Raw genomic sequence first — 14,629 nt, 5'->3', positions numbered from 1 at the left:
TTACCAAATGAGGTTACCATCCTGATCCTATTAAGGGCCCCCTGGCCAGGCGTTAGGTCAGTGCTGCAGGCAGTGTTCACAAAGCCCCCTCCCGCAGTGGCGGGGCCGGGGGTGCTGGCTGCTGGTTTGGTTGTCGCGTGGTGCCGGGATTGTGTGGCAGAGCTGTCCTCCCTGCGAGCCGAGCGAGCCGAGTGCTCCCTCGTTAGCCAGAATTCGCTCTCACTTGTATTTGTATCTTGCTTTGCAGATGGGAAATGTGTCCAACACCTCAGTGTTCATCTCCACCTTATCGAAGAGAGAAGACCTGATTTTTGGCACACTCTATTTAGTCTTTGGTAAGGAAAGACAGCCTGTTATACCTCTCTCCCTGCTGTGGGCAGTCCAGGTGTCTGCCTGCGGGAGATGTTCAGGCCTTGTGCAGTCACTGATGCTTCCAGGAGTGTTCAGTCATTAGCAGAATAATGAAACTGGGCCCTTCCCATGTTAGCCCTCTCCACATAACTCAAAAGGATGATCTGGACAAAGCTTGGTGACTGCATTCCATTCTCAGGGGAACTGCAAGTACCAGTTATGTTTTTAAATATTCGGAAAGTTGTAGAACAACCTTTGAGGAATGTGCTGTAACTTCTGCAGCCACCTGATGTGAGATGGATAGGGACTGTCTGTTAGCATTGCCAGTTTCATGACTATTGAAGGTGATTTGGACATCCCACTGGCCCTTGCTTTCAGCAGATTCTGATCAATGTCCTGTGATTTAGTTAGTGGCACTGAAAAGCCAGCAGGCAGAACTGAGGGGCTGGGATGTGCTCTGTGGTGGCCTAGACCTGGTTGGTGTGGGCCAGAAGTGAATGATGAGCAAAGAAAAGCCTGCCAATGTGCTGAGCCCTGAGTAAGTTGTCTCCCAAGTGCTAGAAGAGCTTTTCATGCCTGCAAGGAGGGGGAACCCAAGGGATGCTCATGCCTCTGGGACTATCAGCAGTCCTATAGGCACCTACAGATCCTAGGGGTTAGTAAAGCTACTAAAATGTCCTTAGTACAGATGCGAGATTAGATTGGTGGGAAAAATGCCTCATGAGGCCGGGAAGAAGGACAGACATCAGTACTCTACCCTCCAGCAACTCCAAAGCCTCCAAAGCTCTGGATTTGTCCAGGTCCTGAGTGGGAATCCTTCTCCTGAGGGGAAGTTTAGTGTTGGCCATTCAGCGGCTTTGGAAATTGGTTCTTATCATGGTATTTCATTTGCAGCCTATTCCATTAGGGAGAAACTATTATCCTACCCAACCTGTCCTGAGAGCAGCAAAAATTCCCCTTCTGAGGATACTGAAGCCTCTTTTCAATGAAAGCACAATTACGTAATAAAAAAGAGAGAGAAAGCTCTTGTTATAAAATTTGAATCACCCCTGTTGTTTGAAATACACTAATAGCAAACAAAGGGTGGCCTTCTGTTTAGTCTGGATTTTCCTTGATCTTCATAAATCCTTTCTTCTTGTTTATTTTGTTACTGTGATATTGGACAACACAGACTCACAGGAGTGACATTGCCAGGAAGAAATTAAAAAGGCGAAGGGGCCCAGGTCCTTGGACTCACATCAGAAGAGCAATCACACAAAGCTCCTGTTATTTTTCTAGCTGGAAGGAAGTGCCCCCCTTGCTCCTTCCAGCTGGAAGTAGTGACTCTGGCCAGATACTGCACCCGGAGCCCATTGCAGTCTCATCCCATCACTGCCCTCCTACCAAACGCCTCTGTAGGATCTCAGGAAGGGAAAGGGATCAAATTCAATGTAAAGCAGCTCCAGATGTGCTCACAGAGCTCTGCAGGTCCCATGGGCTCTCCTGCTCAGCTCACTCCGGAGGGGGAAGCCTTAGCCCTTTCCACCCTCTGTGGACATCTCCGGTGTTTGCTTCCAAACATCTCAAGATGATCCTGGCTCCTTTCCCGACTGTTTCATACAGCACCGTTCCTCTGCCTTCTCCGCAGGCATCGTGTCCCTCTCTGGGAACTCACTGCTGCTGCTGGTGGCCTATCAGAAGAGGTCCATGCTGAAGCCTGCCGAGTTCTTCATCGTCAACCTGGCCATCAGTGACCTGAGCATGACAGTGACGCTCTTCCCCTTGGCCACCTCATCCTTCTTTGCACACAGGTACCTTGTGGAAGTGGTTCTGCACTGGCCAACAGCCCTGGCTGCAGTTTGAAAACCTTGTCTTGAAATGGGGAGATCCCTGACAGGGGCTGCGGAGGGGCCCAAGGAGTCAGTCTGGTGGCACTAGGGCACTGTCTACCCTCACAGACAACCATCCCGCAGCAGGGTGCTTTTGCTGTTCCCTGTCCCTCCGGTTTATCACACAGACCTGCTGTCAAAGAGGTTTGGTGGTGGGTTTCTGAGCTGGCACTCTCATGGCATGGGCACTGCCGTGGTGCACACTGGTGTGGATCTGGGCAGCTCCTGCACCTGTGGCTCTGTCTGTGCTTGTCACTGGGATGTCAGGGAACAAATTAGGGGCAAGATAATTTCTTGGGCAATCAGGTGCTTGTATCTGTGCAGCCTGTTGCAACCACCCCATGCATGGCCAGCTTTGCTTCTGGTGTGGGACCAGCAGCTGAGGCCCCATCACCAGGAGAGTGGCTGGGAAATACCCAGCCTTCCCGCAGAGCAGGGGCCACGGAGAAAATGCCCGTCCAGCCGCCTGGCGGGGGCTGTCAGGCAGCTTCCCGGGGCAGAGGGGAAGGGCTGGGTTTACCCGCAGGCTTTCCCTTGCAGGTGGCTGTTCAACCAGGCGGTGTGCACCCTCTATGCCTTCTGCGGGGTCTTGTTCGGGCTCTGCAGCCTCACCAGCCTGACGGTGCTCAGCACGGTTTGCTGCCTGAAGGTCTGTTACCCAGCATATGGTAGGTGCTGGGATGTGTTATCTGAGCTGTGCTCACATCCCTCCTGTTAACATAACCCTTTGTTTTTAGGGCCAGATCCACGTCTTCTGGGAAAGCTTTGCCCCAGGGCAACCTATTCCCAGGTGCAGCAGACTCTGAAGGCTTTTACGACTTGTGTATTCACCCCTCTCCCCCTGTGTGCGGCTATAGATCCCCGGCACCCTGTGCCCATGCCCTATGTACTCATCTCAGCCATCCCTGCCCCCAGAGCCTGCTTCACTCTAGGGCTCAGGAGCATAATCCAGAAAAGTATCAAGGGAGTTCTCTTCCCTCTGTAGAAAAGTCCCAGCTGCTGTATCACAGCATGTCTCAGGGTTTGGAACATCCGTACACAGACCTGAGCACAGGCCAGAGCAGCCTCTGCATCTGGGAAACCACAAGCTCTGGCACTGCAAGGAAGAGTCACTTCCCCTTGTCCCTGGTGGGAGAGGCATAGGGCCAAGTGTATTTAATTCACTGAAATAATTAATACAGGAGGGCTGGGTTTGCAGTGTTATAGCTCACTTCTGTAGCCGTATTTTCACCTGGACTTTCTCTGCAGAGTTAATGTGAATATTTGCAGCTCTAAGCTTGGGCACTGGCTCTTTGTAGGGGGCAAGCACTGCAGAGAGCACCCAGGGATGTCCCCTACACATTTACAGCTCCTCCTATTTGGAGTCGCTTCTTAATTTCCTCATTTCAGCTGCTAATCCTCCATCTAGCATGTATCTTCAGAACAGACTTTGGATTAAAGACCAAAAATAGAAACAAATAGAGAAATCAAAGATGTCAGTTTAATTTGCAGACCAGCACCCCAGGGTGCATCCTCATCCCTCTCCCATGGCTCCCAAGCCTGTGGCTGTTGCCAACTGCCAACATGTGTTGTCCCCAGCAGCTCTCAGAGCCTCAGGGACCATGCTGGGGCAGAGCCACTTTGATTATGTGCCAGCACAACAGCTCAGGAGTTCACTAAAAAAGTGGAAGGAAAGGTAAAGATAAAAATTGGCTGTTAAAAGGCAGCCCAGGTACCAGTGGCTTTTCCCTGCACAGACTCTGCTCTCTAGATGAGCCAGTGCTTGGCAGCCTGGCACGTTGAGCTTATCTCTCTATGATGCCCCAGCCCATTTTCCATGAGGAAAAGGCTAATCTCAATGTGCTTTTAATTGCTTAGTTTCAAGAAAAAATGTTACTCCTATGCATGGCTGAAGATTTAGCACTTTATACCGAAGGCTTAGAAAATTAGGGAGTTTTAGATTTGATGGGGATTGGGTCAAAAAGAAGAAAACCTGCCTCCCCTAGTGCTTCAGTCTGCCAGAGAGGGAAAGGTTCTTCACATGACAGTGTCTGGGATGGCTTTGAGCAGTCCCTGCCCCGTGCCCAGGCCGTTGCAGCCAGGCAGCCTCCTTCTGGGCCCCATGGGTTGTGGGTGCAGCCATATCCCCACAGGGCTGTGGGTGCAATGTCCCCCCCATGCCACCAGCAGCCACACAACCCTCCCAGCGATTCCCCCCAAAGCCGAGAGGGGTTGCACCACCTATCCTGCCAATTGCTGCGCGGATTGTGGCAAACCCTTCCATTTCTCTTGGCTCCTTGCTCTGGCCGCCTGCCCGAGGGGACGGGAGGATACCCTGGGGCCCTGGGGTGAGCGCTGGTGTGGCTCTGCCTGCTGCTCTGCTGTGATCGGCAGCTCCTGCCCTGTGCGGGTGACCCCAGCTGTGTCCCAGCATGGCTGGCCTCGTCCCCGGTGCCTGGAAGTGCGGGCAGCTTGGGGTCACAGCCCCTCTCTCTGCTCCCCCTTGCCTATGGGAAACCATCCTCACCCCAATCCCTTTGCCACAGGCAACAAGTTCTCACCCTGCCACGCCGGAGTGCTGCTGCTGTGCGTCTGGGCATACGCCCTGATGTTCGCCACAGCCCCCTTGGCCGAGTGGGGCAGCTACGGCCCCGAGCCCTATGGGACAGCCTGCTGCATCACCTGGAAAGCCTCGAGCAGGGAGGCCACACTCTACATCCTCGCTCTCTTCATCTTCTGCTACCTTCTCCCCTGCCTCCTCATCCTCATCTCCTACTCCCTGATCCTCTGGACGGTGCGGGTGTCCCGGAGAGCCGTCAGGCAGCACACGTCCCCGCAGCGCAGAGCTCGCAGCGTGCACAGCCTGATCGTGAAGGTAGGGGAGGCCTTGGGGCACTGCAGGGTCTTGGGGTGCCCCCTGCCCCAGCCCACTGCCCCGTGGGCAGGGGAACACAGCAGGACCCCTTCTGCCAGGGTGTCTGCTGCTCCCAATGAATTTTCCAGGTGTCTGTATCAGTGCAGGTAATAACACGTCTCCTCATTTAAAGCTGTCAGGTGGAGGAGTTTTGATTTTAAATTACATTGGAAAATATCTAAAAGGAGCTTGCATGAGTCATTGTTCCCCAGACTACAAGCTAATACTATAATTTACCAAGGATATGTCAAAAAAAAAAGTGGATACCCTTAAAAAAAACAACCAACCAACCACAAAAGAAAACAGATCGCAAGCCTGGTGTAGAAGGAAACGTTTGTGTCTGCTTAGAGGGGGGGGGGGTCTGAGCATAGCCCTTTTCCAGAGCCTCTCGGTCCGTCTGCATGCTGGCACACAGATTGCTGGAGAGATTTTGAGTGCTGCCAAAAGGCTGTTGGATTCCAGTGTTGGCCTGGTCCCAGCTGGGTCGCTGGGTGCTTCATTCCCATCTGCCGTGGTGGACTGAGGCAATTCCCGAGTTTCCCAGGTGAGATGGGGTGTGAGTTGCCTGATGGTTTATGTGCCCATGCTGGGACGTGCTGAGTCGCTGCCCTGATGTCTGACAGCCTTGATGCTCCAGTGTGACAGGTCCGGAAGGCTGAGCACCTTTCCCTGGGGATGTGACCGACTGCTTGAGGTCCCATTGCACATCGCTCAGATCTGGGGGGTGGGTCAGCATCCTACCTGTGCCACAGGAAGCTCACAGCACCACCATCTCCATCTGCTTCTCTTCCAGCTGAGCATTGCCGTGTGCCTGGGGTTTCTGGGTGCCTGGACCCCTTACGCCATCATTGCCCTGTGGGCAGTCCTTGGCGACGCCAGCCAGGTGCCAGCACTGGCCTTCGTGCTGTCAGCTGTCTTTGCCAAGTCCTCGACACTCTACAACCCCCTGGTGTACCTGCTCTTCAAGCCCAACTTCCAGAAGTTCCTCTCCAAGGACATGGTGCTCCTCCAGGCCATCCGCACCCTCCTCTGCTGCAGCTGCCCGAGCGCTGCGCTCCAGCCTTTCCCGTCCCCGGCCTTCGGTGACCACCCTGGGGCTTGCAGAAACTGCAACGACACTTTTGAGTGTTTCAGTAACTACCCCAAGTGCTACAAACTCCCCCAGGTGCCCGGCAGCTCGCCCCAGCATGCCCCCCTGGCTATGCTGGCTGATGGAGCTGCTTGCCAGCCGGGGCTGAAGAGGACGGTGCAGGTGATGGTGCTTGTCACACGGAAAAGGTCAGGCCTGGGCACTGTGAATGTGGCGGGGGAAGGTCTGCCATCGGATTTCATGAAAGACCTTCTCTGAGCCCAGCCGTGCCTGGCTGTGTCCTACCAGCGCACTGGAAGACAAACCCAAACACAACATTTCTCTCACCTACGTATCCGATGGATCCCCAGCATGTTCTGCAGATGAAGTGACATGAAGACTTAAGAGCAGCCTTGTCTCCCCCTCTGGTTTGCCTCTTGCAACTCTGAGCCTAGTATTTGCACTTGCAAAAAAACCCAAATCTAATAGACCCCCAGTGCCTGAAACCTGCCCAGGGTGCAAGTCCAGGGTGAAGTTTCTCCTGCAGCTTGCTCGCTGGGCCCTTGGCCTTTGGTTTCCATCCCGGTGCTCTGATGACCAAGTAGAAGCTTGGTTGTCTTAAGAAACTGTGCCTGGCAGGGAGGGCTGGGGGCCAGGAGAGAGGCATCCCACCTCCAGCGCCAGCTCCTACAGCCCCTGCTTTCCTGTGGGGAGCAGGACCACGCCACTCAGCTACCTCACTTGGGATTATGAAGCATCTTTATATACCTCTCAAGAGACTACTCTCTGTATGGGCTGGGTTACCCCACTCCCTTGATTTGAATGCAAACCCAGCACCATCCTATAGATCAAAATGGGAGCTGTCTTTAGAGTAAGGATTTGGGGTTGAGATAATCCCAGTGTGAGTAATAGCAGTCCCAGGTCGTGCTCTCCAGGCAGGGAATGGCAAATCTGTGTCCGAGCACCATCCTGAAGATGGGGCTGTGGCCGCAGGGTGTCTCCCAGTGCCTGGGACGAGGGGGCAGCTCATGCCATCTGTGCTGCTGTGCAGGGGAGCAGCTGCCTGGGCAACAGCATCCCGTGGGCTCGTAGTCAGCGTCTGGAGACCAGTGTGGGCAGTTCACCCACAGGAAGAGTCTGGGATGAAAAGGACCAAGAAGCTATGAAAGGGCCCAATGCAAAGCCATCAATAAAAACGTTCTCTGCCGTGGCAGGCGCAGGGCAGGCTTGCAGCCATCTCTCTCTCCCATAGCCTGCTGGTAGCCCCGTGGTGAAGCTCCCCTGGGGCTGAGCTCAGGGGCTCCCCATCCCACCCCAGGACTGAGCTGCCCGTGTGCCCAGCCTTGGGCACAGCAGGAGCTGGTTCTGCTTTTCAGGGCCTGAATAACACAGCCAGGGTGCCCAGAGAGGTTAGTTATGCCCCAAAAAATTAAAAGATGCATTCAAGGTGATGAGAAGAGTCAGTTGCAGAGGTGGGAAACGTGCTGCCCTCCGGCACCCAGCCAGCTTGTGGAAGTACTTTATGTTGTCACTAGTTAACAAACAAAACCATGCCACAACCCATCGCCAGAGCTGCAGCATTAAATCATAGACATGCTAAACAGGAATAGTGAACCATTTTCTGCACCGAGTGCTGGGAAACAGCCGCTGCCCTCGATGCCGTCACCGCCTGCCAGCTCTGCCTGCCAGCTCTGCCTGCCAGCTCTGCCTGCCAGCCGCCCTGCCTGTAAGCCGACCCTGAGCTCTCCCTCTGCTCTCCAGATACAGATATTGCTATTTTTAGCAGTCACTCCCAGAACCAGGATGTATCACTGCCTTTTCTTAGCATGGATACGGCACCCTCCTCTCTTCCGAGGACACACAGCACTTCACAAAAGACCTGCCAGCTGCAGGGGTGTGCAGAAATACAGAGGGCCAGGTGTGCTCCTGGGGGGCAGACGGCAGATCCCCACCACCAGTCATTTAAGCTACTAAATTGATACCACTGAGCCTAGGCATTAAAAATACTGGCGTTTTTGGCCTCATTGTTATGGCCCAATTCCAGCATAGGTGGCAATGGGGCTGGTGCGAGCTCTGCGGTGGGGAAAAAGGCACCGAGCGAAGCAGCACAGGGTGCTGGGGCGCGGGCGGTCCTGCCCTTGCTTTCCCTGGACGTGCCATCGTTTAGTGACTGCTGGTGCACTGCTCTAATTAGCGCACGACAGCATGGCAGTCGTGGCACTTGCTTTTGTCCCTTGTGGTCATTTCCACTGAGACACTTTAACTAGCAGTATCCCCATGACGGGGGAGGGCCTGTGACAAGAGAGGATTGTTGATGCCTTTGGGGTGCACTTGCATCTTCCTGGGATGGTTTTGCCCAGGTGTGTGTGATACTTGCAGGTGCAGAAGGTTGGGCAGGGCAGGGTTTATGCACAAGAGCCAAGTAATAACTGAAAGGCCACGCAGGGAGTGACACTCTGCCTTCGCTTCCTACTCCTGCTATGCAAAAATCCCCACCCAACCCAAAGATGTCCAATATTTGCAAAATGCTGCAAACAAAAATCAGGGCAGCCAGTGAAGAGATAGGACAAAGTTTCCAAGCTGGGTGCAGGTTTCTAGGAGGGCCAGTCACTGCCCGGCCCAGGGTATGGCTGCTCGGCCCCTCTGCACCCCGCAGCTTGGGGTGCTGCTCCCCGTGCCCTGTCCCGGGCACCTCAGTACACGAGGGAATCACAAGCACTTGGTGTCTCTGCTGACTAATCATTGTGTTCCAGAAACTACATTTTAAAGTAAATTCACTCACACACAACTGGTGTTTGACTTGGTTCAATTCTGTGTTAGCGGCCGCGCTCTGGGATGAATGGGAATACTGGTGCTGTGCCTGCCGTTGCGCATGGCCGGTGCTGTGGGCGAGTGGGGCAGAGACCAGGCATGGCCCCTTGGCCCTGGCATGGGGACCTGGGGCAAGCAAACCTCTCCTGCCCCAGCAGCTGAGCCTTCCTCCTGCCAGGGTGAGGCAGGGCTCTGCTGCAGTGCTGCGTGCTGGGGCAGCCAGGCCCATGGGCTGCACCCCTGAGCTGCCACCTCGGCCAAGTGCCGGCTCTACCCGCTGCCCATCACTGCCTTGGGAGGAGAGGAGCCTCCAGAGAGGTGGCCAAGGGCGCATGAACACCGCGGGGCATGAACACGAAGGGCTGATGCCATCTCCTGGGGGCTCTGAGGGCATGGCCACCTGGGGTGGGCAGGGGGCCAAGGATGTGACCCCAGCCGTGCTGGGGCTTCGGGCTGTTAATGGGCTCAGGGACATGGTGTGGTCCAGCCAGTGATGCAGCGTCAGGTCCCCACTTTGCTTACCAGCCCCCCTGGCCTGCCCCTTTGTCCCCTGGTAGCTAAAAAATACCATGGTCCAGAGTCACCTAAAGGAGGCAGGAAAAAGAAATTTGCAAATCCCCCAGGTCCATTATTACTCCAGAAAACCCCAGATCAGCACCTTCATCTTTAGTTTGGTGTGAGAATGCGTAACATTGAGAGCATGTAACACTGAGTGTACTCTAATCGACAGTCATGCTGCTGGGGAGTCCAGGCAGCAACACTGCAGCCACTTAGCAAAATTAAAATCAATTTAATTAACTCCCTGCACTGTGGCCAGGCCAGACAGCAGGTCCAGGCTCCCTTCCCCAACACAGCCCAGGGCTGCCATGACCCAGGTACCTGCCAGGCCGGACCGGCCCCTGGGGCCTGGCCCAGCTGGTGCTGATTTAATCAGTGTCCCCAGCTGGGAATGGTGCCATCAGCTGCCACCAATTACCTGAGGACAAGAGCCCTCCCTCCCTGCAAGGGCAGCTCCTGGGGCTGTGAGGAGGATGGTGGCTTCACCCCTGGGGCTGCAGTAAGTCTGTGCTAGCTGCTGTGGCTGGGCACCGCTTGGGAGGTGGTTGCTGGCTGTGAGAACTGATTTCTTTAGCTTTTGGTGCTGCCTCAGCCTGGTCCTCAGTCCTGAGCCGGGTGGGAAGGAGGGGTTGGGGGCTGGACTGCTGTGTTACTGCTCTGTGAGAGTCTGGTCCTGGTGTGGGGAAGAAGCCAGGGCTGCCTCGGGTTGGGTCTGGGGCCTGGGCAGGCGTGCTGCGGTCCCTGCACTTCCCGCTTGGCGCTGGCTGAGCGAGGGAACTTGTGCCTTTTACTAAGCTCGATCAACCTCTTGAGGCTGAAGATGCTGAGGCAAGTGCAGACATGTATGCTCCACTGATCTGCACATAAGCAGTATATAGTCACCAAAAGCCCAGCCTGAACCAGAAAACCTGCAGCAAGAAATCATTCTCAAGGAGAGAGACTCCTTCCCAAAGGCAAGCTGGCAGAGGTCAGTTAAAACCATAAGGTAGTTCCAGGCGGCCTATTCTGGGGATTATTTTCTGCCCAAATGTTCCATAATTTCACATCCATCAGTGTTGTAAAATCACTTTGATACCAACCTGACTGCATAGGGCAATAACCCCTGGGATTTCCGTGTTCCCCCCGGCAGTACCACAGGGCTCTGGGCTATGCAGTTTGCTCACTGTGACTCCATTAATAACCTGCAGAGCAGCAGCATTTCCAGGACACCTTCTCCTTTGCTGCCTTACCTTGAAAGGTAAGCAGGTGACTCACGCGCTCCTGCTCCTCTTGGGTTTAGGTTTGAAGAGAATTTAAGGATGAACTAAAGCAGCCAGTGTGTGTCCACACAGCTTTCCCACTCATCCTGGGGACAAGGGCATGCCACTCAAATCATAGAATCAGTCATAGAATACCAGGTTGGAAGGGATCTCAAGGATCATCTGGCCCAACTGTTCTTGGCAAAAGCACAGTCTAGACAAGATGGCCCAAGCAGCTGATGGTCCAGCTGAATCTTAAATTGTCCAAAGTTGGGGAATCCACCACTTCCCTGCGGACATTATTCCAGTGGCTGATTGTTTTTGTTGTGATAAATTTTCCTCTTGTGTCCAATTGGAATCTCCTCAGGAGTAACTTGTACCCATTACCCCTTGTCCTTTCCATGTGACCCCTTGTAAAAAGGGACTCTCCACCTTCTCTGTAGCCACCCTTTAAATACTGGAACACGGTGATAAGGTCTCCCCTAAGCCTTCTCTTCTCAAGGGTGAACAAATCCAGTTCTCTCGGTCTTTCCTCACATGGCCGACTGCCCAGTCCCTTGATCATCTTTGTGGCTTTTCTCTGGACCCTCTCCAGCCTGTCCATATCTTCTTGTATAGCGGGGAACAAAACTGAACACTATATTCCAGGAGCGGCCTGACAAGTGCTGAGTAGTGAGATAACGACTTTATCTCTGCTGGCAATGCCCTTGTTGATGCAACCCACCATCCCATTGACTTTCTTTGCTGCTGCCGCCCACTGTTCTCTCCTATTGAGTTTGTTGTCCACCAGGACCCCCATGTCCCTTTCCACAGAGCTGCTCCCCAGCTGGGTAGATCCCAGCCTGTGCTGCACTCCTTGATTATGTTTTCCCAGGTGAAAGACCTTACACTTGTCCTTGCTGAACTTCATAAGGTTCTTGTTAGCCCACTCTCCCAGCCTAAGCAGGTCTTTCTGCAGGGCAGCTCTCCCTTCCAAAATGTCCACTTCCCCACTCAGTTTGGTATCATTAACAAACTTCATCAGGGTATACTTGATCCCATCATCCAGATCACTTATGAAGATATTAAACAGCACTTGGACCAGTATTGATCTCTGGGGGGCCCCACTTGTGACAGGTTGCCAGTTTGAAAAAGAGCAATTTCCCATGACCTGCTGGGTGCAGCCTGGCAGCCGATTCCCCATCTCCCACACAGGCCACTTGTCCGGACCATAACGCACCAGTTTCTCTAGGAGAAGGCTGTGGTGAACTGTATCAAAAGCCTTTGGAGAAATCCAGGTAGACAATGTCCACCACTCACCCCACATTAACCAAGCAGGTTACTTTGTCCTAGAAGGCAATCGGGTTTGTCAAGCACAGGGTGCTCTTGGTGAATCCGTGCTGGCTTTTTCCAATCGCGTGCTTCATTTGACTTGTGACAGCCCCCAGGAGGATTCGTTCCATAACTTTCCCAGGGATTGAAGCAAGACTGATGGGCCTGTAATTTCCTGTATCCTCCTTTAAACCCTTCTTGTAGATGGGGTTGACATTAGCCTTCTTCAAGTCTTCTGAGATGTCCCCCAGTCTCCACAACTCCTCAAAGATTTTGGAGCGTGTCCTTGCAACATCAGCCAGCTCTCATAACACCCTCAGGTGGATAATAATCAGAACTTGTCGATTTGTAGGGGTCAAGCTCTTGTAATAGTTCACACACCAGATCAGTGCCGTGTCCCGCCGACCTCGGCAGCGCACGGGGCCGGACCCTGGAGCAATGCAGCATCCTGCAGTTGGCAGGGTAATAGCACTGGCAAAACAGGGGGTGTGTGTGATCTGAGCCTCTGTCTTTCAATTTATCCCAAAGGCTGTCCCTTCTTGTGTATTCCAGGTCCCGCAGGGCTGTGTCCTCCAGACCCCAGGAGCAGTCTCTAGGGCCACATTTCACAGGGGTCATGGCCTGTAAAATGTGATTTTTACATAAATGAAGCTGAGAGCTAATGTCATTCTTCTGCCACTTCCCTCTCTGCTCCTGTCTGGACAGTGGGCTTGGCTAAGGGTAGCAGCAGTTGGATTGTGTACAAATATGAACCTCTGGAAAAAATCTGCTTTTTGAGTTCAATTTCTGTTAACGCTTGTTCTGTAAACTGGCTCTGCAAAGACAGCTGCTCCTCAAACAAGGTGACCAGTGCCTGCTGTGCTCCCTTGGAGCTGCTCTGAGACCACAGGCACATGTTTTACTGTTCTGCTTGGTTTTCAGTTTGCCAGACAGAAAAACTCACAACAACTGGAGGTGCCCCATAGCCAGGGTACATCAACCCAAATGTCCGCAGGGCCCACTGTGAGCTGCGTTCCACCAAAACAGGATCACTTGGGGGATCTGAGGGTACAACAGGACGCTCCAAGGTGGCCACATATCCTAGGAAAGGAAAAACAGGGAATAAAAAAGTCAGCAAAATTATAACTGAATGTGAAAAATCAGTCATTGACATAACAGTAAAATTTTCTTCCAGCGGTTCCAAACTATGAGGGTTAATGTGTAGGCTGAGGGAAAATGAGGTCTTGACTCCAAGTCATGACAAGTGTAGTGGGCACTTTCTGAAGTTTTACTGCAGTTGCTTTTTCTCCCCACTCCCCCCCCCGCCCTGCCCCAAACATTCCTCCAGTTTAATTGCTTCAGAGCAAGTTCAGTACTTCTGGCTGCGGTGGTGAATTGAATGTGTAAAGCCCTCCCAGCTGGTGGCGCTTGTGCCGCTGTTGGCCTCTCCACCAGCAGCACTGGGAGTGGGACCAGCTTCCCCAGCACTCCCCATTCTGGCAGGTCCCACACAAGCTTGTCCATCTCCTGTTCAAATTCAGAGTGGGAATCACTGATGAAGAATCCCATCAGCTCAAATCAGAGCTGCCCCCAGCCTGCACTATTCCAAGAAATGGCCAGAGGCCCCTTGCACCCAGACCCTTCATACCTCCAAAATCACTGGCTGCACGAGGTGCACGCTCCCCTTTGGTGTCTGTGCTCGGTGCTGTGTCACCTCCTGGGGCCCTGTTCTTCTTGAAGGTTGGGCAGTCCTCAGCCACAGTCTGTGCCACTGAGCTTTAAATGCAGCCCCATGGTTGGAAACATTGTCTGCGGGTTGGGTGACCTCACCTACAGGCTGCACAGTCACTGGGAAAAGGTGAAGGGTGTTTAACAAGCAAAGCCCAGAGACCCAGTCTTTCCAAAAGTTAAGCTCCTGAACAGCAGATAATGAGTACTGCTTTCTGTCCTTTTATGGCAGCTTTTAGATTAGGCTGTAGAAACAGCCCGTAGGTGCTTTAATGTTTAAAATAAATGACTGTCTCTTGGAGTGGTTGTGTTAAAAATAACATTATCATGGTGAAACCAAGGCAGGAAAGCTGGAGGTGTTTGCTCACATTTGGCTGGTGAGTCATGAGCAAGCTGGGGCCGGGGTCCGGCTCTTGGGCACCCAGGGCAGATGTGGGGCTCAAAGATGGTGCAGGTTGGATGTAAACCAGACCCCGTGGTAATGATCATCTCATCTGTGACTGTCATACAGCCATCTCGGGACGCAGGGTGCCCCCAGACATGTCCCTGTGGGGGACAGGAGTGGTGATGGGGTGGTGGTGTCTGCAGGAAGGACGTGCTGGAGCCCCATCGTGTGCTCCGTCATGTCTCAGGGGTGAGACCTGGGAGCTCTCCTCGGCTGAGCGGGGCTGGGCGCCACCTGGCACAGGGCTGCTGTCAAGATGGCCAGTCTGAGCATAGTTTTAGTAGCCCCCAAAACCAAGGAGCTCAGAGGTGGCTTTGCAAGGGAGATTTTGGCTAGTGGGGAAACTGAGGCACGGAGCAGGCACATGAGCTGGCAGCA

The 14,629-nt window shown here is 53.6% G+C and overlaps 1 protein-coding gene across 1 annotated transcript; it reads left to right on the top strand.

The window, feature by feature from the left end:
• Positions 1–247: 247 nt before the first annotated feature.
• On the top strand, positions 248–6,546 carry LOC141967151 (opsin-5-like). Its single transcript, XM_074920600.1, has 5 exons — positions 248–335; positions 1,979–2,141; positions 2,760–2,887; positions 4,745–5,073; positions 5,906–6,546. The coding sequence occupies exons 1-5, from the start codon at positions 248–250 to the stop codon at positions 6,458–6,460; spliced, it is 1,263 nt and encodes a 420-aa protein (XP_074776701.1). The 3' UTR covers positions 6,461–6,546.
• The last annotated feature ends 8,083 nt before the right edge of the window (positions 6,547–14,629 follow it).

Source organism: Athene noctua, chromosome 16 (assembly GCF_965140245.1).
Source record: "Athene noctua chromosome 16, bAthNoc1.hap1.1, whole genome shotgun sequence".
Lineage (NCBI taxonomy): Eukaryota > Metazoa > Chordata > Aves > Strigiformes > Strigidae > Athene > Athene noctua.
The sequence above is the reverse complement of the archived record's forward strand: the minus strand, read 5'-3'. Positions and strand labels throughout refer to the sequence as shown.